General features: G+C 37.8%; 1 protein-coding gene across 1 annotated transcript in view; it reads left to right on the forward strand.

The window, feature by feature from the left end:
- The window catches only part of FMN2 (formin 2), a 393,129-nt gene extending 370,191 nt beyond the window's left edge, over positions 1–22,938 (forward strand). Inside the window, exons 18-19 of the mRNA XM_027046367.2 lie at positions 19,334–19,415; positions 21,423–22,938. Of these exons, the coding sequence (XP_026902168.2) occupies positions 19,334–19,415; positions 21,423–21,449 (109 nt within the window). The 3' untranslated portion in view covers positions 21,450–22,938. The remainder of the gene's footprint in view (positions 1–19,333; positions 19,416–21,422) is intronic.
- The last annotated feature ends 261 nt before the right edge of the window (positions 22,939–23,199 follow it).

Consider the following 23,199-nt stretch of genomic DNA (forward strand, 5'->3'; position numbering starts at 1 on the left):
CGGCGAGAAAAAGGTGGACAATAACAAGTGTTGGGGGAGATGAGGAGTACCTGTGAGAGTCTCACGTTGCTGACAGCAATGTAGAATACTGCAGCCACTTTGGAAAACAGTCAAGCATCCCCTCAGAAGTTTAAACGCAGAGTTACCACGGGACCCAGCAACTCCCTCCTATGTTTATACCGAAGAGAAGTAGAAGCACACGTCCACACAAACACTTTTGCACATGTGGTCATGGCAGCATTATTCATAATATCCAAAAGATGGAAACAACTCAAATGTCCATCAACTGATGAGTAGATAAATAAAATGTGAATATTACAATGGAATATTATTTGGCAATGAAAAGAAATGAAGCACTGATAAATGCTGTACTGTGGGTGAACCTTGAAAATATTAGGCTAAGTGAAAGAAGACAGTCACAAAAGACTATATATTGTATGATTTGACTTATATGAAATGTCCAGAATTGGCAAATATATAGGATCTGCAAGTAGATTAGCTGTGTTGGGGGTTGAGGGGAGAGTGGTGTGTGGAGGGACGGCAAGTGACGTTTCTTTTGGGAGTATGGAATGTTCTAAAATTAGATGGCTGCACAACCCTGAGAATATACTAAAAGAAACATTGAATTGTCCACTTTAAGTGGCCAAGTTTTATAGTATGCTAATGATATCTCAGTAAAGCTTTTTTAAAAATGTTTATATTTGAGAGAGAAAGTGTGTGTGTGTTTGTTGTGTGTGTGTGTGTATACACATGCGAGCACATATGAGTGGTAGAGGGGCAGAGAGAGATGGGAAAAGGATCTGAAGAAGGCTCCAGGTTCTGTGTTGTCAGCATGGAGCCCTACAGGAGGCTGGAGCTCACAAGCTGTGAGATTGTGACCTGAGCCAAAGTCAGAAGCTTAACCAACTGAGCCAATCAGGCACCCCAGTAAAGCTGTTGTTTTTTTTAAGATAAGTAGAATTCTCACATTAGAGTTCTAAGCATAAAAACAGACCACAATTGGATGTGCTCACCACCTTCAGTGATCTGTTTAAGTTGCTGATTGCTTTGAAGTCCTAACAAAAAAGTTCCTTTGTCTTCCTTCTTGGTACACTCTTGGGCTATCTATCCCCTATGCCCTTAGAGTTCAGTATGTATTCATGGAAAACAAATCTTTTAACTATGAACATGAATATTACATAAATCAAAATTTGAGAGATAAATTTGCTGGTAAAAACTGTGAAAAAAAAAAAGAAATTGCATAGCTCATTCCAAAATCAAAAAGATCCCCATTAATTCAGATGATGAGTTTATAATAGCTTGACTCTATAATGATGAAATGGGCCAGTGCTTTTCCCGTGTAAACCCATTTCAGGAAATCATAAGCCATGTTAAAAATACACACAACATGGGGTGTCTGGCTGGCTCAGTCAGTAGAGCATGCAGCTCTTGATCTCTTGAGTTCAAGCCCCACTTTGGGCGTGGAACATACTTAAAATAAAAAAATTTAAAAAATACACACAATGTATTAAATATTATGTATGTATATGTGTGTATGTATTTTGAAGTTATTATCTATTGTAAATAAACATTTTCAAATCTTATGTATATAGGAGTCATATTGTCAAGTTTTCTCAGCCTGTATTTCTGATAAAGAAGTGATAAATACTCACAAAAAATAGGGGATATATAATAAATGGTTAAAATAAATGAAAATAAAAGGGAAAGAAATTTGTCTGTGTTTACTGTGGGGTAAAGCCTCATTTCTAATTAAACCTTCACCCTCTCACTGTAATGGCCCTAGTGCTTCTCTTGCCTTTTGGGGCACTCATTCAGGACCCCACTCCACAGGCCTTCTGGCCAACGTGCTGCTCAGGGTGTTTGTTTCTGCTTGTCATAAACAGTTGGCGCTTTGCAGTTTGAACCATGAGCAACTACTAGTTCATGAATGGAATCTGAGCCCAGGGAAAGAAGGCACCTTTTTGATGAAGAAATAATAGGGTACTTCCTGATCGGTGGGCACTCAGTGAAGACTAACCATGTTGATGCCAAAGAACTAGCTGTAGAATTATAATGTCTTGGATATTGGCATTTCCAGTCAATTTAAGTATCTATTGATTGAACAATCATCATGGCAAGTTGGTATAATAAGCTTGGGTTCTTTGGTTTATATAGAAAGCTGTTGGTGGGGGTGCTGGGCGGCTCAGTCGCTTAAGCATCCGACTTCAGCTCAGGTCATGATCTCACGAGCCCCACGTCGGGCTCCGTGCTGACGTTCAGAGCCTGGAGCCTGCTTCGGATTCTGTGTCTCCCTCTCTCTCTGCCCCTCCCCAGCTTACACTCTGTCTCTCAAAAATAGATAAACGTTAAAAAAATTGTAAAAAAAAAAAAAAAAAGAAAAGAAAGCTGTTGTTTACAATTTATTCCTCCTTAAAAGGACCTTTAAATCATAAATCATCATAATCATCATTTAGACTATTGTATATACATAATATTTTATGTACATTATAATTTCATATCCAATTCTAATGCTCTTGGAGTTTTAGGAGCTATGATTTTGCAATTCTTTAAAGTTTATTTGTTTTTGAGAAAGAGTGAGCAGAGGGACAGACAGAGAGGGAGAGAATCCTAAGTAGGCTCTTCATCGGCAGCGTGGAGTCAGACATGGGGCCTGAACCCACAAACTGCCAGATCATGACCTGAACCGAAACCCAGAGTCAAGCACTTAACTCACTAAGCCACCCAGGTGCCCCTATGGTTTTGCAATTTTTAAGAGTAGTAATATTACTGGACCAAAAAAAAAAAAAGAAATTGCATTATACCTAAATATAACTCCAGAAATGGTATTCTTTTTTGCAATTTAGGTTTTCTAATTATAACTATAATATTATCAGTATATAGATACACAAAGTTTTGTGTGCTCACTCTTTCTGAACGTTGTCTTACATGAAACCTATGAGCATTTTTATTTTATTTCATCCCATTTGGATTTAGTTTGCTTTTGTCTCCTGGGTAAGATCTATAATAAAATATTTAGGATCCTTGATGCCTTGGATGTCTTTCTAAGCTTGAAAACTTTATTTAATCAAGTTCATCTGTCATTGTATCGTGTTGAATAATGTTAAACATGCTCTAAATAATCCATCAGCTTTCTCTCCATCCTCTCCCATGCAGCCCTGGCCATGTTCCACCTCCAATTGATTATAAAGACTGCTCTTTCCTTTAGGAATAACAGTTAGGCTGGTACCCGTGTGTCACACTCTAAATCTAGATGAAAGAAAGTATTCCTGGCCAACATGTCTCCACAGTTCATTGATCTCTCTCTGGAGAAAGGCTGGTATGTGTCCTTACAGATTCCTTCCTTGAATGATTTAAAACTTGATGCTGAGCTATATAAAGTCCTGTTTGAATAGCTGTGCCTTACATAGGTCATGCCACTTCTGCATTTACAGAAAGGGCACACAGTCCTCTCCAACCCTGAGCTGCGTCCCCTACTGCATTGTATGGAATTCACTGATGGTTATACTTGGCAAAGTAAAGACTAAGGCTCAGAGGAGAATGGAGGTATCCTGTGCAGTCAGGAAGTAGGCCTGCCCTGTCCTTTGGATACTTAGGCAGATTCAAGCTTTCTGGCTTTTTATAATGAAGTAATGATTTTCAGAAAGTCTCCATGAGGACAGAATTCTAGGTGTGTGAGTGGAGGCCATAGCTGTTTTGCGGCAAGCCGAGTGGACCCGCAGTCATGAGGTCACTACCACCTCTTCCTGGGTTTCACGATGTTACTCTCCCTTGGGGTGCTTCTGGAGAGTTGTTGGGAGATGAGATGATGGGAGAGTGCCCTGGAGGTAAAGGTGGCTGTCATATTAGAGAGGGCCTGATCTCCTGAGTTCCATTAACCCAAAGATGACCCTCATCTCCACCAACTTAGAAGAGAACTGGGGCAGTAGCATCCTTGACTTAGTATTCCATCGGGGTGATCTTGTGTCATAATCATGTGTAGCAGAACCCAGTAATTAGACATGATATAAATGCAACATTTTTAGGTTTGGGTTTTTTTTTTTAATAAACAGAGTACTCTACAGTCCTATTAATGAATTAGTACTTTATTCCATATATTTAAGCCCTATTAATATTTCTCTATTGTTTTATAATATGGACATTTAAGGTTGGGCTGCATTTACCATCACTTTGAAAAATAACAAAACATAAAATTAAGTTACATCATGTAGACATTCACTCTTTTTCAAAAGAATATGTTGAATATCCATGTCTTATAGGCATTGCAATATTGTGGTTTGTAATAAGAAATACATATTTGGTCTTCAGCCAAGTTTTTGACACAGAGTTTGTAAAACTCTTGGGATTTCCTAAGTGATGAGAGTTATGAAGATGTCTTCTGTTATGTGATAGGGTGACTTTTGGAAAGCCCCTAGGTCACCTAAAGATGGCCAGGGAACCAATCCTGTGATTAGAGTGTTGGAACTTTCCATCCCATCCCCTGACCTCTGACAAGAGAAGAGGAACTGCATCAATCACCAATGGCCAATTATTTAATCAACCATGCCTATGTAATAAAGCCTTCCTAAAATCCCACAGGACCCACCTACTTTGCCTTATGCATCTTTTCCATCAGGCTCTCCTGAACTATTTCCTTTTATAATAAACTGGTGATCTAGTAAGTAAATATTTCTTTGAGCTACATGAGCTGTTCTAGCAAATTAATTGAACCCAAGGAGGGGGTTGTTGGAACCTTCCATCTGTAGCTCATGGGTCAGAAACACAGGTGGTAACCAGCTCTTGCTATAGACATCTGAAGTGAGGCAGGGATGGGGGTGGGGGGCATGCAGTCTTATGGGGCTGAGCCTTAACCTGTGGGATCGGATGCTATCTATGTGTCAGAATTGAATAAATTGCTTGGTGGTGTGGGAGAAAACCACAGATCAGAATTGTTATCAGAATCAGAGACCTTTATTTAGAATTTAAAATAGCCAGAAATAGAAGTTTGCATGTGAGAATCTCTAGTCCTCTAAACTTTAATTTGTCACAAAAGTGTGTAGAGATCAACCTCTAAAATTTGTTGGGTACAGAAAAGGAAAGGAATAGCAGTACTAAGTCTTTAATCTTTAAAATATTATAATTATCAGGGTGCCTGGGTGGCTCAATCGGTTAAGTGTCTGACTCTTAACTTCAGCTCAGGTCATGATCTCATGTTTCGTGAGATTGAGTCCTGTATCAGGCTCCATGCTGACAGTATGGAGCCTGCTTAGGATTCTCTCTCTCTCTCTCTCTTTCTCTCTCTCTCTCGCCTCCCCCACTTGCACATGTTCTTTCTCAAAATAAATAAGTAAACTTAAAAAAATAATAAATAAAATTTAAAAAATCTAATTATCATTATACATTTAGGCAATACATATTTTGCAAGGATAAAACATCAGAAATAAAAGCATATCCATAGTTGATCTTAACTTTATGAGATAAAAGTATTTTTAAAAATTAACCTCTTTGGTTTGAATTCCTATGGCCTAGAGGTAAACTTTTTAGGAAAGTTTAACAAAATTCTATTTGGCCACATTAAAGTTTTCCAAATGTATGGAGGAGGTAAATAAGTTGAAGAATAGTTGGAAAAAGCGTATTTTAGCAGTTAAGAGAATTTCAGATGCTCACAGATAACTTAAAAGCTTTCATTTAAAAAGTTATTCTAGTTGTGGATATTAATGTATTCTTAAATCCATGTGTTGTTTTTAGGGCAGAAGCCCTTTTAATTCCATATTGAGTTGGTACATGGGTTTATTTCCTATAGCCTTTGATTATTTTTTAATGTTTTCATTTTACAAAGGTGAAATAAAAGAACCATTGTACAGAGTACTAAAGTAAGAACTTAAAGATAGGTAATGATGACATTACGGACTAATTAGAGAATAAGACAGAAAGGTAATTGTTATTTTAATATCATGGATAAATGGCTGGATGGCTGAACAGATGGATGGGCAGGCAAGCAGATAGATGGATGGGGCATTATTGGAAGTCACACATAACCATTCAGGAAAAAATACAAATCCAAGTAAGTGAAAATGATGTTATTACGAAGAAAGCTTAAATTGGCTCCTATGTTTTAAAGCTCCCTACTTCATCTATTGTTAATGAAGAAAAAGACAAAGGACTCACAGAATACTTTACCACTGGTTATGGTCTCTTATTGTGTCTCAAACATTCACCTGAGATTCAAGGACCATGCACAACCTCGTAGCTTAAGAAAGGTGAGAACATGACCATCAGAAAGCTGGTGGACCATGTAAAAAAGAAAAAAAAATATGCTGACTCCCATAAAGTATATATTTTACCATTTGTGAGTAGTTATTAAAAACAAATTTCCTAATGATGCTGATCAAATAAAAGTTAAGAATTAAGTGTTCACATCCAAATTCTTAATTATTAATGGCCATTTCCTATTTTCCACCTGAGGGTTTAAAGAATTTCCTAATAGGAATAATGGAGTTCATAAACATTGAGAACAAGTATTATAACAGATACAGTTTTTATTTATAATTTTATAGTCCAGAGCTATAATCCCTTTTCTACAATTTGGAGATCCAAAACACCTCTGAAACCAAACATTTTTTTTCATAAGTTTGTGACTAACTCAACTTACATGAGACTATTTATATATAGTCTTTATTCATCCCATTTAGTATGAATGTTCATATGTTTACTCAGAAATATCAACATGTTTGATTACTCCATGCTATATCTGACCCAACTGGATAGTGTTATATACTATATTTCTGTCTGAAATTAGAAAGGTTCTGAATTCTGTAATCCATCTAGCCTGAGGGGGATGGGGTAAAGGATTACAAAATGAACAGATATCTGGCTGACTGGCTGTACTCACTGGCCCTAATTCTACTCTTTCTAGAACCACACAAATAAATCCAATCCCTTGTCTACGTAATTATCTTCAAATATTTAAGATTTCTAGGAAGATGCTGACACAATTAATATTCCTGGTTCTTTTAACTGTTCTAGACTCATCCATCCATCCATCCATCCATCCATGCATTCATATAGCTTCCCATCCAGCCTAGGCCACATCATCTGTTATTCCATCTGTGCCCTTACTGGCACCATGATTTACACAACTGATTTAACTTCTTAATACTTCCAGTATTAGCAAGGCCATACCCTTCACCTTTTGTGCTCTAGAATAAATTTCCTAGTTGGACTACTTAAAACTCAGTTTTCTCCAACCTAAGGTAGACTCTCTAGGGAATGGAGATTCTGAGATAAATCCTGGGAAACATGAAGGAGATGAGAAGTCAAGAATGCTTTTATCTAACTTAAAAAAAAATATTTACTTTGAGAAAGAGAGAAAGCATAGGTGAAGGAGAGGCAAGGAGAGAGGGAGAGAGAGAATCCCAAGCAGGCTCTGCGCTGTCAGCACAGAGCCCAATGCGGGGCTTGAACTCACAAACCGTGAGATCATGACCTGTCCCAAAATCAGGAGTTGGCCACCCAACCAAATGAGCCACCCAGGCACCCCTCAACTTTTAATTTGCCTTTATAATTGTTCCCTGGGGTGCCACCTTCTACTTTCTCCCATCTCTGAACACTGGTTTTGCATTCTTCACTGTGAACTTATGACTTGTCCACATACCTTACTGAGGTCATCCAACAAGTATTTATTAAGTGACTACTATTATGCCAGGCACTGGAGTTGTAAATAAAACCAAATCCTGGCCTTCTGAAGCTAAATTAATACACAACAGGACTGGTACAGGCTCAGATGAAAAATAAAGTAGGGCAAAGCAAAAAGCAAGTTGTAGGAGGTGGTTGTCTGACTATAAGCAGGGACTTGAGAGGGAAGTGAGGGAAATCTGGAGACAGAACATTCCAGACAAGAGGAACGGTAAGTACAGAGCCTCAGGAATGAACATGTTTAGGGAGTAGGCTGAAGTTGCTGAAACAGAGTAAGCAAGGAGAGATAGGTGAAAGGTGGGTGCAGAGAGAGAGTGCCTCACAGACAGAGTACAGAAGGGGCTTCAAGAAGGAGAGCTTATGAGAAGAACCATGTAAAATGCTACTGGTGTTCACTTGAGGGAGGTGAGAACAAAGAAGTGACCTTGGAATTGGAATTGAAAGGAAATAATAGCATCCACAAGAGCTGTCTCTTGCCAGTAGCCGGGGACAGACGTCTGAAGAGATGGGAGCAGAAAGAGTGGAAATGGGGTCCACAGGAGTTTGCATAGAAAGAATCAAAAAGGAAAGAAGATCCAGCTGGAGAGGAAGGTGAATTATGGGTTTTTTCTTTTTTGTTTTGTTTTATGATGATGGTATAAACAGCCTGTTTCTAGCCAGATAGGAATAATCCAGGAGAGGAAATATCATGACCCTTATTCTCCTTTATTATGTATGTTTCCTTGATCCCATTCCTGCCTTGTATCTCCCACATCTTTCCTTTAATTAAGCTGAGCTTCCTCTTGCATAATCCTAAAGCATCATGATATAAATAGCTTTGTTGTACTCTTTTATGAGTTTTACAGGGAGGAAATGTGATAAATTCTCTATAAACTAATTTCCATGTCTAATAGCCCTTGAATTCCTCCCTGCAACCCCCCAAAAAAGTCTTTAAAAAATAGGATCCAAGTTATTCATACATGTCATCTTTTGCTAGAGAAGTGTCAAAACAAAAGCCATAGTGTACGTACCAACAGCTTAAGTTTATCTCTCACTAGCTATAATCAAAAATGTTTCTGAACCACATGCAAAAAAAAAATCACTGACATTAAGAAAATATCTTAGCATGTGGAAACAGTAAAATGATATTCACGTGAAAAATGTCAAATGTAGTAAACAACATTTTCTCCTGTAATAAAAGATTAATTTTGCTGTCACATGTGATTTTGTAACAGTTTTGGCCATCATGTATGACAGAATTTTGTTTTATTTGCTACCGTAAATTTGTAGAACAAGGGATTGTCATTTGACCATTTCATTGAGGAGATTAAAAATCTTCAATATATACAAAAAGAAGATGGTCCTTCTTATGGGACTTAGATAAAGGGCACATCAGCTGAACTACTTCTGTAAATTCCATGTGAGTCTACCTCTAATACAGAATTAAAATAGCCTCTACTTCATGATCCATGAGAAAAACAAACCTCTTTTTTTTCCCCTAGGTCAGAGATTTTAAATTAGTGATGAAAAATATGTGATCAGGAGTTTAAAAATCCTGTATTTTAAAAAGTTCTAAATAGTGACTTCCACATTTCTCACATTTTTTTCTGATACCATGTTAAATTCCTTGTGGCATAACATGAAAAAAGGATACTCTTGGTTTGACAGAATGTCATTTGAGTCACTTCATTTACACAGTTGGAATGTGACTCTTGCTGTTGATGCCATGAGGTAACTGTAGTCTCCTTCAGCAGCACAGAACGTTAGCATTTCCGATGCTTACCCAAGACTCTAGCCACCTATTGGTATTCAGTTCCAGACCACTTCAATATGCTATAATTAAGAAAACAGGCTGGCTGTCCTGAATTTTACAGACCTGTATCTCTGTATCAGATGAGATCACCAACGAGCACCAGGACGTTCTTGAAGTGTGTGTTGACTTCCCTGTCCTTGGAGATGCCTTCGCTGGGTTACAGTTTAAAATTTAATCTCCAATTATTTTGAGGATTTGTATTTTAAACAAACATTGGAAAAGTTTCTCTTTCTTCTGTATTTTTAGATTTGTACTGATTACAATTCACATATCTTATTCAGAGAACCACATAAAAAATTCTCCAAAAAATTAGGATCAAGAAAATGTGGTGGTAGTTTTGCTTTATCCAGACAATCTTACATGCTTTCCTTTTTCAAAGATGAACGCTTATAGCCCATTGTGTTTCCATTAATACTTTTCCTTGAATAAAGTTCAAAACTTGTCCATTTGTAGTACTTCTCCCAAGTATCTGGTAAAACACATGTCCATTTTTGTAAATAGTTCCTCTTCTCAAAAATCACTTTAAACTGCCACATTTTATATGTTCAGAGTTTTAAAAGATTCAGTCTGAAGGATCAAATACTTCTAAATAAATAAAAATTAAATAATACAAATTAATATAGTGAATGGAAATATATATAAATATGTGATAAATATATAAGTGGAAATAAATAGAAAGGGGAAGGTATAAATGGTTGTATATTTCATCTTCCCCATGTGTCTGTGTAGCGAAAGACAATGTAGTTCAGTGGCTACAACTAGAACTCTGGAGGTGGATTTTTGTGTTTGTCTAGATTTGAACCACAGATCTGCCACAACTTGGTGTATGACCCCGAGCAAATAATTTGACCACTTTAAGTTTCAGTTTCCTCATTGTAGAAGTTGAGTAACTATAGTATCTACCCATGGGATTATATTACAAGATTTAGAAGAGATAATATCTCCTTAGCCCATTGCCTGGCATCTAACAAGTCCTTAGTAAGTGTTAGATGCTACAGTGATGAGCCAGGTGCTGTGCTGGGCATGGGATAATGGGAGTGGAAAGACGTTCTGTTCTCTGCCTTCAAAGAGCTTATATCATAGTGTCTTTTAAGATGCTTGTTCTGTGGAAGCTCTCTAAAGGGAAAAAGGTATTGAACTTAGGAAATAAAATGAAGATCATCTATCCCAATTCACTTCCCATTATAGGAATACCATTTTTACAGTACTAATAAGTAGACATTAAGCTCATGATTTTGTACCCTTTCTAGGGAGAATGATATGGAAAGAGTACAGACTCTGAAGTTGACCAGATCACTCATTCCATTATTATATGACCTCAAGAACCTCTCTGAATCCCACACTCCTCCTTTCTAGAATAGCATGATGACATTTCTCATGCTTGGTTGCCGGATGGTTGGATGAGGTGGTCACATGGAGCACTCACTGTGTCTGAAACATTACTGGCTTACTGTTCACTTTCCTCAAATAAAAAAAACATCTCCATTATTTTTTGGCATCTGTGATTGTTAGGACAGTTTTCTCCATTCTCAGATTAACCTGTCTCATATAAATTTTGCCAGTTAATTGTGCTCGATCCTCTTCAATGGGATGCTTTTTAAAGCAAGAACGTAACCAGATGTAGTGACACCCTGTTATGTGTTTTTAGTATGTTTGACCATCATAAACTCATCTAAGTGTCCTCTCACCTATCATTTCACTTTCCAGTCTGCACACATCCCATTAGAGATTCTTCAAATGCTTTGTTGAAAAGAAGATGTATTACATCTATGTCATTTATCTTTTCCACTAACCTAGGAGCTAATAAGAGTTAGTGAGAGTAGTTTGACATGACTTCATGTTAAATCCTACAGGCTTCTAATGATTCATATAGTGTATATAAACTTAATTTTTCTATAAGATAGAAGAAAGTGAATATGATATACTAAATTTTCATAAATTGTATGTGTACTCACAACTAAATTGTTATTTATGGTTGGAATTATAGTAGTAAATCAGTAAACTCAAAGATCAAGTCAGATAGAACCCTGCATAGTTTGCTCAGTATGTGAATTGGACATCCAGACTCATTGCTTAAGAGTTCACTGGAAGAAGAAGGCAAAAAAAGATATTTGAATCAAAGTTCCAGTTATTGGTCAGACTTTATCCCCGTGCATTTTTTAGCTTACTCTTAGTTTCTCTGTTCATCATCATTTATTCAGTTATTTTTCAAATGTCCAGTGAATACTCACCTGTGTGAGCTTTATTATTATTCCTGGGAATGTAAAAATGAATGTGCATGATCCCCTATCTCAAGGAACTTAGTATTCAACAAGGCAAAAGACAGATACATAAATGTAGCTGTAAGTCTTTAAAATACGCCTTCCTGGAGGGTCCTATATACGTTCTATAGGATGGTATTTTTGAGCTTAACTTGAGGGACCCTTGGAAGGAAAAGAAAGAGAATGGGTGGTCCCATAGAAACTGATCTAGCAAAGATCTCCTACAGGGATGATTAGTGGTTATGCATAGTTGGAGCCCAGGGAACATTGTGGAGACTAAGGAGAAATTAGGTTACTTGTAAATGGCCTTGAGTACCTCACTAGGAAACTTAGTATTTTCTTGGCAAATGAATAAGTGGCTCAGATGTGATTCCCATGTTTGGGGAATTTGTGAAAGATGGATTAGAACAGTGTAAAAGCCATTCTGGAGGGTGTGGCAGTGGTCCAGTGGCATTAAGGAGGAGCCTTGAAAACAATCAGGAATAGTGGAATTTAGGTTGGGACAGATTTAAACATCATTACTAAGGAATCATTGATGACGGAACTTGTTACCATTTACAGATGCATGGAGGGTTGGTGAAGAGGGAAAGAAAGAATTCAGTGGATGAATGGTTATGGATGGTTATGTTCTTTTTTTTTTTTATTTAATTTTAATCCAAGTAATAAAACATTAATTTTTTAATGTTTGTTTATTTGTTGGGGCAGAGGGGTAGAGAGAAAGAAAATCTCAACCAGGCTCCGCACTGTCAGTGCAGAGCCCTAAACAGGGCTCAAACTCATGAACTGTGAGATCATGACCTGAGCTAAAATCAAGAATCGGACGATAAACTGATCTACTATCCAGATAGGTGCCCTGGATGGTTATGTCCTTAACCAAGGCCTGGGTGGGAAGGGAAAGAAGAATGTCCACTGGGATCTGGAGCTCAGGGGAAAGATCGGAACTAGAGGTGTGGATCTGAAAGTCTTCAGCATAGTTGGAATTATCACGTAGGGATTGCCTGTAGACACCACAGGGTCAAGATTAGACCCTGGATGGTGGGGGGTGGGGGGAGGGAGTTTAATAAATAAGCAGTAGAAGAGACTGAGCAAGCATGTCCAGAAAAACAGTTGGAAACCATTTGAGGTGCAAATGTAATGTTTCTCTGAGAAGCTGGATACTGTCAGTGATGAAATTCAGAAATTCACATGTTCTTGAGAAAACTGAAGTCCTTTTTACTTGAGGGTAATACGTGACATTGTTGGTTGATTGTTCCCATTGTGTCCCTAGGGGTTTTGTGATGTTTTTGTGTGTGTGTTTTACATCGTTAAGGTCAAAGGGAAGGAAGACAGAGCCAGGAGTAACCTCCCCCCAGATCACCTTTAATTCCACAAGACGTCTAACACCTACTTCCATCTTTACCTGGAGAGAGACAGCCATAACTTTAAAGCCAGCTCTCCTAACCAGCCTTTGTCTAGAATCTCTCACAGCCCCTCTTCTCTGTGTGTTTATATGTGGGTCTTTTTTTCCTTTTTCTCTTAGAAAATTGAAAATTTTGTAGTCAGGCACAATGGTGTCGCGTTTCAGTGAAGTACATTGTGAACTGGTAATAACGATAATGATGTCTACTCTTAGCTGCTGCTTCTCTGTATCGGGATCTCCAGCGTGTGACATGCCGGTGCTGGGCTACACTTAAATCTCTCACAGCCTGTAGAGTCCAGCAAGGAATCCGGCTGCTCACAGCAAGCCTCATTGGAGCCAGCAGGAAGTGAATCTGTCTGCCACGGATACTTCTTTAAACCAAATTATTAATGTTTAGTGGCGGAAAAGTGACTCCCTTTCTCCTTCCCCTGAATGATGAGAGCATATCTGTTTTCTTGATAAGATTGTGGCCAGCGTGGCCTTTGCTCTAGAAGGTAGATAAAATGATTCTGCCTGCAGGCTACAGGGATGTCTGGTTTCTTTTCTCTGTTTCTGTGCCGAGTGTATCTCCCTTATTCATCTCCCAAACTGTCTTTAAACTTAATCACACTGAACTTTTTGTATATGTTTGCCTCACAATAAATGAGTCTGGGGCTGGGAAGAGTGGGGGAAGTGCAGATAAAAATACGTCTTTATTAGGAGAGAAATAAGAAACCACTCTCTCTGTTTAGAAAAACCCTTAGGTTAAATGTGCCCAGTTATACTAAGGGAAAGATTTGAGAAAGTTTCCGTTTGTTCTGAAAAATACCAAAATAAAAATAATTGGAATGCAAATTAGTTTCAGCAAATTCCGTGTGATAAAAAGTATTTTTCATATTTTCATTCTCCTGGGCTCAATTTGTCTGTGCTTCATAATTTCTGAATCCATAACCGCTTCAAACCAAATGAAGTTGTTACAACTTAGGATATTTGCATATAAGAAATTCGAAAAAACCTATAGATGTACTAAAGTCTATTATTTTTTAGGTTACATTTGCAGCTTTATTTTTTAGAAAATAAATGTAATATAAAAGTTTTTTAAAACAAATTTAAATTTAAGCTTTAATACTTGAAAGTGTTTTGTTTTTCTCTGGTCACTTTGCCCTGGACTGCAAAAACAGTCTCATCTGAGAGATAATCTCACAGTCCTATTCCTCACAAAATGATTCCCTCCCTACCCTGAGGTAGGCCTACAAAATCTGTCCTTACCAATTAATGGTGTCACCCATCTTTACCTTGATAAGCTTGAATTTCAGGCTTTATATTCATTCCAAATTGCTTTCCATCTTTGAGGACAACCTGCTGAGTAAGCATGCTGGGTGGTACAATATGACGAGGCGTGCAGTGTCTTGGAATCTCAGAGTCTTAGACCTTTAGAGCCCTAAAGCCCTGCCTGTCTGGAAGTCCGACTTCTGGCCTTGCCAGCCTTCCAGACACAGCTGGGAGCCCTGAAGTATGTGGGAGGTGGGGAGAAGGCCTGTGGCGGCTACGATTACTGCCTCCAGGTCCGGGAACTCCCTTCGTTTAGCTAGCATTGAACTCGGTGTTCTAATTTGAAGCCCATTTAAAGTAGCTTGGTGATCTGGTTTTCCCGTGTGGAGAAGATAGAAATTATTGAAGAAGATAGAGTCTCTACTCGAGCAGGCGTGCTGGTGCCAGTGAGAAGTGCTCACAACCTGCTATCTTAGAAAGAGAAAGCTTAACGTGGACACAAAGTAAATACAGCAAAGTACAAGTGTTAGGTCCATGCAGGGGTGAGCTGCCACATGGGTATATATTTTAGGAGGCCTTGAGGGTGGCCCTGTATCAGCACATTACAACAGTGATGAAGGCAGTGATGAACATGGGCCATCAAGTAAAAGTTAGATTGTGCCTCCGTTTATTGAAGAGAAAAGTTTGATTTTTTTCAGAAAGGCTGTATTCAAAATTGGTTATACAAAGTTGGCCCTTGAAGGGAGCAAGTCTCCATCTTTTGGGAATCACATATTGATTCCTGTCACTCTTTCTAATTGTTGCCTGAACGAAACTTTGCTTAGAACAAAAATTATTTTGTTCAAATTGGTCACCTACTCTATTTGCCAAACCTGATTCCATATATGCCATTTGGTTATTTCCTATAATTAAATTCTCCCTTTAAACAAATGCCTCATGTTATGATTACTTTTGACCTTTCATTTAAGGGGTAAATATGTACTTTCAATATTTATTCAGCCTAGTTTTGTTTCTTAAGTTCTGCAGACAATAAAGGCTATTAACAGCGAAATATGAGCACAAACGTCAAATTCTACAGCCATTATATACCACTCAGTATCCTTCTCTTCGGTCTAAAAGGCAATGCTACATTTCCTGTTTTCTGGTCTCTGCTTTCTGTGTTGTTTTTCCAAGATCACTAGAGGTGATGAGTGGAAGAGTTTTCATTATCATATGATTTGTTTTTGCTCATATTTTCTTTCTGTAATCTAGATTGCAGATTAGAAGTTGCAACTGTTAAATGAGCCTATCAAAGATGTCATCTGAAATTTTTTACTTCCCTTTTTAGTTCTCTAATAGGGTGAAATCTTGATTAACAAATGCCCTGGCAGTCCCCTTTGTGTGACTGCAACCAGATTCAAAAGAACATGTCTTCATGAATCATGCAAGGTCGGTACACCATCCCAGTCCTCATCCTAATCAGAGTTTAAACTCAAGTGCAGGCAACATTTGAAAGCTACGGGCTATCTTCTTTGGCCTACCCATGGTTTCCTCTCTCTCCTTTCTCTTTTTATAAATGAAGAATCGTCCCTGTTTTTACTCCCCATCTCCTTTCCAAACAGGACGTAGTGGTCGTCTTTATTTATTGTTTGAAATGTTATCACCGCCATGCTTTTTCACTTAAAGCCTGTGATGTCTAGTTGTGAGATAAACATCTTTTTCCTTCTCCATTTAAGAAATTTTCGGCATGATTGAATGAGGGGTGAGGCAGGAGGGAAAGAGGGTGGAACATGTACAAGTAGTTACTCAATAGGCCTAACTTGGATGAGCCAGCCGACGAGCCCGCCACACTCGCCCAGATGGAGAGCAAACGGGAGACGCTCATAAGGACAGCTGCCTCAGCCCTCTCTCTCCTTCCCGGCTTCTCCCTTGTTATGCTTCTTATTTCTGCCAACTCTGGCAGTGTATCTCACCTCCAGGGACACATTCTTTTTTCCTGCCTAAAGTGTGGAAAAAATGTCTTGTTGTCAGAGTTTTGTTGAAATAAAATTGGCATTTGGAAGAAGCCACATTTGCTGGGAAGCTTAGGAGGGGTGCAACTCCACAAAGTACTGAAGCGAGCAAGTTCTCGGGGTACGGGCTGGGACCCAGTGTGCACCGGGAAGAGAGAGGGGTGAGGAAGCACAGTGGCTAGGGGCTCAGGGCGGCTGCCCAGTCCAGGTTTCAGGGGAATACCTTGGTGCCAGGGTGCAGTTTCTCAGTGTTGCCCACTGGCCGTGTTCATCACATTCTGGGGTGCTGCTTAGATTCCCACCCATTACAGGGCTTGCACCAGAGTGAGGCGGGCCGAGAGAACGGGATTTTAACATCTGTTCCATGCTTGTGCCCTTAAATCTGAATAGCAACTACTTAAGGTTCTGGTGCTTAGGGTCTCAGGTCCCCAAATCGTTTATTTGTGCCTATCTAGAGGTGCCTAGGATGCAGTGACTGACTCACCTGAGCCATGCACGTCAGAAACTGGAACATAAGGCGGACGCCAGTTCAATCATTGGCTTCTAAGGGTGTAGGGATCCCATGGCAGCACAGGAGGGAAGTGTGTATGTTCTCTAATCTCACTGTGGTATTCCTTGTCTCACTCGGTCTTTACACATATTATTCTTTCATCTTCTGTCCCATTTCCCCTTCTGGAAAAAGTAAGAGCAGTTAAGATTTCTCTTTGAATCAAGGCTCAGCTGTCAACCTGTTCCAGAAAGATTCCCACAATCCCTACCCTCCTCCTGGACATGGCTGAACCTCTACAATCCTAGGTGGTGGTGCTTAATGCACACACGTAATTTACTTACGTGGGTAGCTCTCCAATTAGACAGTGAATGTAATTGTCCTTATAAAACTGAGCCAAGCCTAGTGCGTGGCCTGGAGTCACTGCTCCATAAATGATCGTCAAATGAAGGAGCGAGCTAGATCTTGTGAGGGTTCCTTGACGCACATTGTAATTTTCGTCATCTCTGCTGTAAGGAATGGCTGAATTTGTTTTTGAGTAAAATTAAATATGTTTGTATTAGATTTGTCTCCCCATGATCCTTAGAAAAATGTGTGGTAAAAGCAAAATAGGGACACTGGGGTGGTTCAGTCCAACTTCGGCTCAGGTCACGATCTCACAGTTCCTGAGTTTAAGCCCCACATCGGGCTCTGTGCTGACAGCTTAGAGCCTAGAGCGGGCTTCAGATTCTGTGTCTCCCTCTCTTGCTGCCCCTCCCCTGTTCATACTCTGTCTCTCTATCTCTCTCAAAAATAAAGAAACATTAAAAAAATTTTAAAGCAAAATAAATATGACAGTGAGAACATAAAAATGCTTTGGTGATCTAAGTTTTTGTGAAGTACTTTATTTTTTTTTTAAATAAATGTCACGAAATAGTTTAAAGAGCTCCAAGTAACTTTAAGAGGGGATCCACTGGATTTTGGCTTAGTGCTTACAAAAAAAGGTTTTTTTAATTCCCCGTCCAAATAGTTACACTTAAATTTACTGGTAGCTATTTCAGAGGAAGATGGGAACTCCTGCAATCCTTTGTTATAAAGAAAATGTTTTTGTCTTCAAATGTTTGGAGGAAGGATTAAAGGCAATTTATGGCTCGGACAAAAAGTAATAAAAAGGAGTTGCAATGGAGCATATTCTAAATTGTCGTCATTTTCTGGAATTACTAATAAGATCAACTCAGGCATTTTATGTCCAAAAGGAATTACTTTCATTCGTCACGCTTTAATGTAAACTCTAGTACCAATCTTAGAGCTACTATGCTGGATCATTTGCTTCCTTCACTGTTTCAAAACAGGTATTCATTCAGTTATGTGATAGAGGAATTCTGCCATTAAATCTTTTACCACAGGGCTCAAGAAATATATTTGTAATTCATTTCTTTCAGGAAATAAGCTCAAAGATCTGAATTTAAAAAATCTTTTATTAAGATAAGTCACAGCCTTTTAAGTTTTTCCAGAAATGCTCCACTTTTAATCTCCAAGGGTATTATGATAATAAAAAAAATAAATTAACCTGCTAGGCTACTTTTCCTACTTATGGAATCCCTTTTTATTAGTATAATCCCAGTTTAAAAATTTCTTACTACTTGTTTAATTAAAACAATCACATATACTCTTTATAGCATTTTACAGTTTATAAGGAACATTTTAAATAAAATATTTTTGATCTTTGTAACAACTCTGTAGTAATAATAGTAATACTATTAAATAGTATTAAGCCTTTTTACTATTTGAGGGAATACAAGAGTTGATGGTATAAGGACATTACCCAGTATCAAAGAGCAGATCCACACCTTAATGGAGAACTTACCTCTGAATAACATCCTTTCTTAACTATACCTCTAGTAAATTTGGTGCTGTTTTCCTTGGAGCGTGTTTTTAAAAATAACTCCTAGAAGTGTCAAAATATTATTATTGTGCACTCTATTTTCTGTTTTCAAATAAATGGTTGGTTCTGTGGCTTGATGAAGTATTCACTGCAAATGACTTTCAGACATGGGTAAGTGTGATGTGGAAATTGAGTCTAAAATAATTTTAAATAGGCATATGAGTTTTTATATGATATTGTTGATTGATTGATTTTAATGCTTTAGATTTATGTAATAGAGTCAATCTCAGTACCCTTAGCTGAAAATGAGGGACATTTCCTTAATTTATTCTAGAAAAGACTCCTTTAATATAGGATGAAATGTAGATATAAAAATTTTCATGTGTTTGTATATCATTCCATTTGACCCCCTTTGATTCCAGGGTGAGAACCCGTGAATGAGTTAGCCTCTAGTTCAATGTTTTTGAATCAAAGGTCAGATAATGTTCTTGGGTATGTGATATTTTCTCCAATGATTCAAATCCTTAATGAGTTGCTACTTGCTCACCTACCATAAGGTGAATTCCAGTGATGTATGTAGGACTCTGTTTAAATACATGTGTTTTCTCTCCACCCAGAGTAAAAGAAGCCGAAGAGGTGTGTAGGCAGAAAAAGGGAAAATCACTTTATAAAATAAAACCAAGACATGACTCTGGAATTGTAAGTATTTAACTCTCCCCTTTTTTAACTTGTGATTTTCTTTGGCTTTTAAACATAATTTCCGCAACATATTCAAACTCACATAATGACACTTTAATTATTTTCCTCTTAACTATGAGTGGATGCTATGCTCTGACTTAAAGAATCTCCTTTTCTGTATGCTTTTGATCAGGCTCAAAGGCTAAGAGAATCTCAGTATCGACATTCAGAGCTTAAGATTTAAGACAAATCTCCTAAAGGAACGCATCTACCTGCGTGTGTGTGTGTTGGTGAGGTTTGGGGAGCAATTTTTCACTTTCTCCATTACACATATATCACCAGTACGGGGCCGTATTTGAACCCAGAGTGGCTGTTATAATTGGAATTGGCACCATTGGGATCTAAAACACGATGGGAAATGCTGAGCACTAGTAGCATTGCCCTTTGCTCAGACCAGGGGGCTCAGACCCGGCTTGTACTCACAAATGGCTCTATAGAGTTGGCTGTGTATCAGCTGTAAACTAACAGCCTGACCTCAACAAGCTTATTTAGCGTTCGTACTTACCCACTTTCTTTAAAACACCACTTTCACACCCTGGGAGGCAGGGCTTGGTAAAAATGATGAGTTTTCTGGGGTGCCCTGGAGGCTCAGTAGGTTAAGCGTCTGACTTTGGCTCAAGTTATGATCTCACAATTCGTGAGTTCAAGCCCCACATTGGGCTCTCTGCTGTCAGCACAGAGCCCGCTTCAGATCCTCAGTCTCCCTCTCTCTGCCCTCCTCTGCTTACACTCTCAAAAGGAAAAAAAAAAAAAAAAAGACAAGTTTCCTTTATGACACACTGTCAGTATTTTTTTTTTAATTTTTTTTTCAACGTTTTTTATTTATTTTTGGGACAGGGAGAGACAGAGCATGAACGGGGGAGGGGCAGAGAGAGAGGGAGACACAGAATCGGAAACAGGCTCCAGGCTCCGAGCCATCAGCCCAGAGCCTGACGCGGGGCTCGAACTCACGGACCGCGAGATCGTGACCTGGCTGAAGTCGGACACTTAACCGACTGCGCCACCCAGGCGCCCCAGTATTTTTTTTTTTTTTTTTAATGTTTTGAGGTTTTATCACTTGGTACCACAAGAGTAAGTAAATGATGCTGTTTTAAGTGAAAAGTTGTTTTAGGCCTTAAAATAGGAAAACTTTGAATTGGATTAGACTAACATAGTGTAAGTGGAAAAGATAACGGGGTGCCTGGGTGGCTCAGTCAGTTGAGCATCCCAACTTTGGTTTAAGTCATGATCTCGGGGTTCATGAGTTCAAGCCTTATGTTGGGCTCTGCTGTTAGTGGGGAGCCCACTTGGGATCCTCTGTCCCTCTCTGTGCCTCCTTCACTCACACACACTCTCTCTCTCTTAAAAATAAATAACATTTAAAAAATGGAAAAGATATCAAAATAACCCAAATTGGAATATGATTAAACCCTACTTAGAAAAAGTTAGGAATTACATCTCCACTTAAAATATATTTTCCCTTTAGTTTCTCTATATCAAAATTAATATTATCTAATGACAAGTATTACCTTATGGTTTAGGTTATTTTCTGCCTTTTTGATTTGAATATAACCTTAAAGGTGCACTGAATGAGAAGGGAAAATCATTAATCAACCTAATCATGCTATTGTAAGGATATAAGAGAATGAACACCCGGTTCAGTCTTTATGTATTTGTGCATAGGATGGAGAATGAGAAAGGTGAGCTGGTACTTTTTCACACTGGTGAGAAGCTGAATTTTTAAAGCCCTTTTTTTTTTTTTTTTTTTTTTTTGTCTCAAAAATAATTGGTGATTTGGCTGGGGAAAATTCTTACAGATAAAACAGATTTTGCTTATATATTCTTCCTTTCTGGGCTGGTGGATCTTCAACCTTTTCCTAGAGAATTTAATCCAAATGAAAAGATCTTGTTTGGGCTATTATATACTTCGTGCATTTTTGAAAGTTCTTACTTCTAACTGTAACTTTTCTCTGGTGCATTTATTTTCAGAAAGCAAAGATAAGCATGAAAACCTGAGCAATGAAAAGCAAAATGAACATGAGTCATTGCAACCACTTCCACAACATTCAGCTGACCTGAGGGTGGGAAGGAAACTATACCATTTTGTTCATTTTTCCTCTTGACCTCTAGCATAATCTTTGTGTTTTCTAGACAGTTCACCAATTGTTGAATTTTACTGTACATTCATAAAAATGCAAAAGCAGTAGACCGGTGGAGAATTTGACACCTTTTCTTTTTGTAAAGTTTATGGTATAATATTGATAGACCAAAACAGCATGTATAAGAGGCAATATTTGCATTAATGCTGAACATGCTAAATGTTAACTTACAATTTACTTTTGTGAGAATATTCCTTATCCCAGCAAAACACTTTCCTTTCTACTGACAACCAGTACTCCATTTCACTGCATTTAGATTTATGGCTAAAATGTTATTTCTAGTGAATTGTTTGTATCAGTTTCATGTCTACATATAAATTTTCTATTTTAAAACTTAAGTACCATTTATATATCATAATCAAGGCTTCCCCAACTCTTGGGTTGCTCTCCATAACTATATATTTGTGAAAGAAGATTATCATTTTTTTACTCAAGTAAAAAATATAGCAAAAGGAAAGCCCTTTCCTATAAGTCATTTAATATAGGCAGAAATCAGAGTATTAAGTTTAATGAGGGCTTTTATCAGCCTGTGTTCTTTGAGACCGTACATAAAACTAATCTTCAGCTAAAGTAAATTAAAGTTGTGCCTCTCTATAATGTTACCATTGGCCTTCACAAAGAAAATATGACTCAATATTTTGAAGGAATTTAAATAAATGATGTTCATAAAATTGCCAAACATGACTAATTGTTGGCAAAAAAAAGTAAGTTTTCAGGTGGATTGGCGTCTGTTAATTCACGTACCTGCCTGAGTGTTTTTACATGATTAGAATCATCTCTATGTGTTACAGCAGGTGATTAAAAGCTATAAAATGAGTATGTAATGATTTGTTACCTGAAGGAGCCTAGGAAAGGATTTTATTTTATTTCAAGGGGGAAGAAGAGTAAATCTCCCACTCTTTGTGAGAGTATTTTAAAGTCAGCTCAAGATACATTGTGATGGCTTTGTCTAATATTAATAGGTGGTTTTTTTTTTCTAATTCTTTTAATGATATTTGTTGGGGCTTATCGATGTTGATAAAGGGGAGAATTTCTTGCTATCAGAAACTAATTATGGAAAGACTTAAAAAAGAAAATGTCCTGAATCACAACTATGTTTGCATTTATGTAAAGTATGGTCTTTTACCTTTTAGTTTATAGTTTAAGTGCAAAGAAACAGTAGTGGACTTGGTTTGTTTTCTAGTCTTCCTGTCTCCTTCAGTCCCTCCAATGTGTACATTACCATTCTTCACTGTAATAATAGGGCATTTAACAAAGATCGCTATGTGCAATACTGTATTTAGTGTTTCTATTTCAATTTTTCTAGGATGTTAATTTATATGAAAATAAAATGAATAATAAAAGCGTTCTGTGCCTATTGTGTGTATATTGCCTAAGGATGCTTCCAAAATACCGTCATCATGTTCAACATTGGGAGAAAATAAGTTACACTCTGAAGATTTTTTAAAAGTTCTGATTTCAGGTTTAACAATTGTTAGTAGGTAAGTGTTAAAAAAAATTGAATGCTTCTTATACAATCTTAAGGACAAAGTATTTTCCACTTATGAATTGAAAGATGTTAATATTTGAGGAATCCTTTTTCCAAAAGTTAAAAGTTAGATGCAAAA

Source organism: Acinonyx jubatus, chromosome E4, assembly GCF_027475565.1.
Source record: "Acinonyx jubatus isolate Ajub_Pintada_27869175 chromosome E4, VMU_Ajub_asm_v1.0, whole genome shotgun sequence".
In the NCBI taxonomy this organism is placed as follows: domain Eukaryota; kingdom Metazoa; phylum Chordata; class Mammalia; order Carnivora; family Felidae; genus Acinonyx; species Acinonyx jubatus.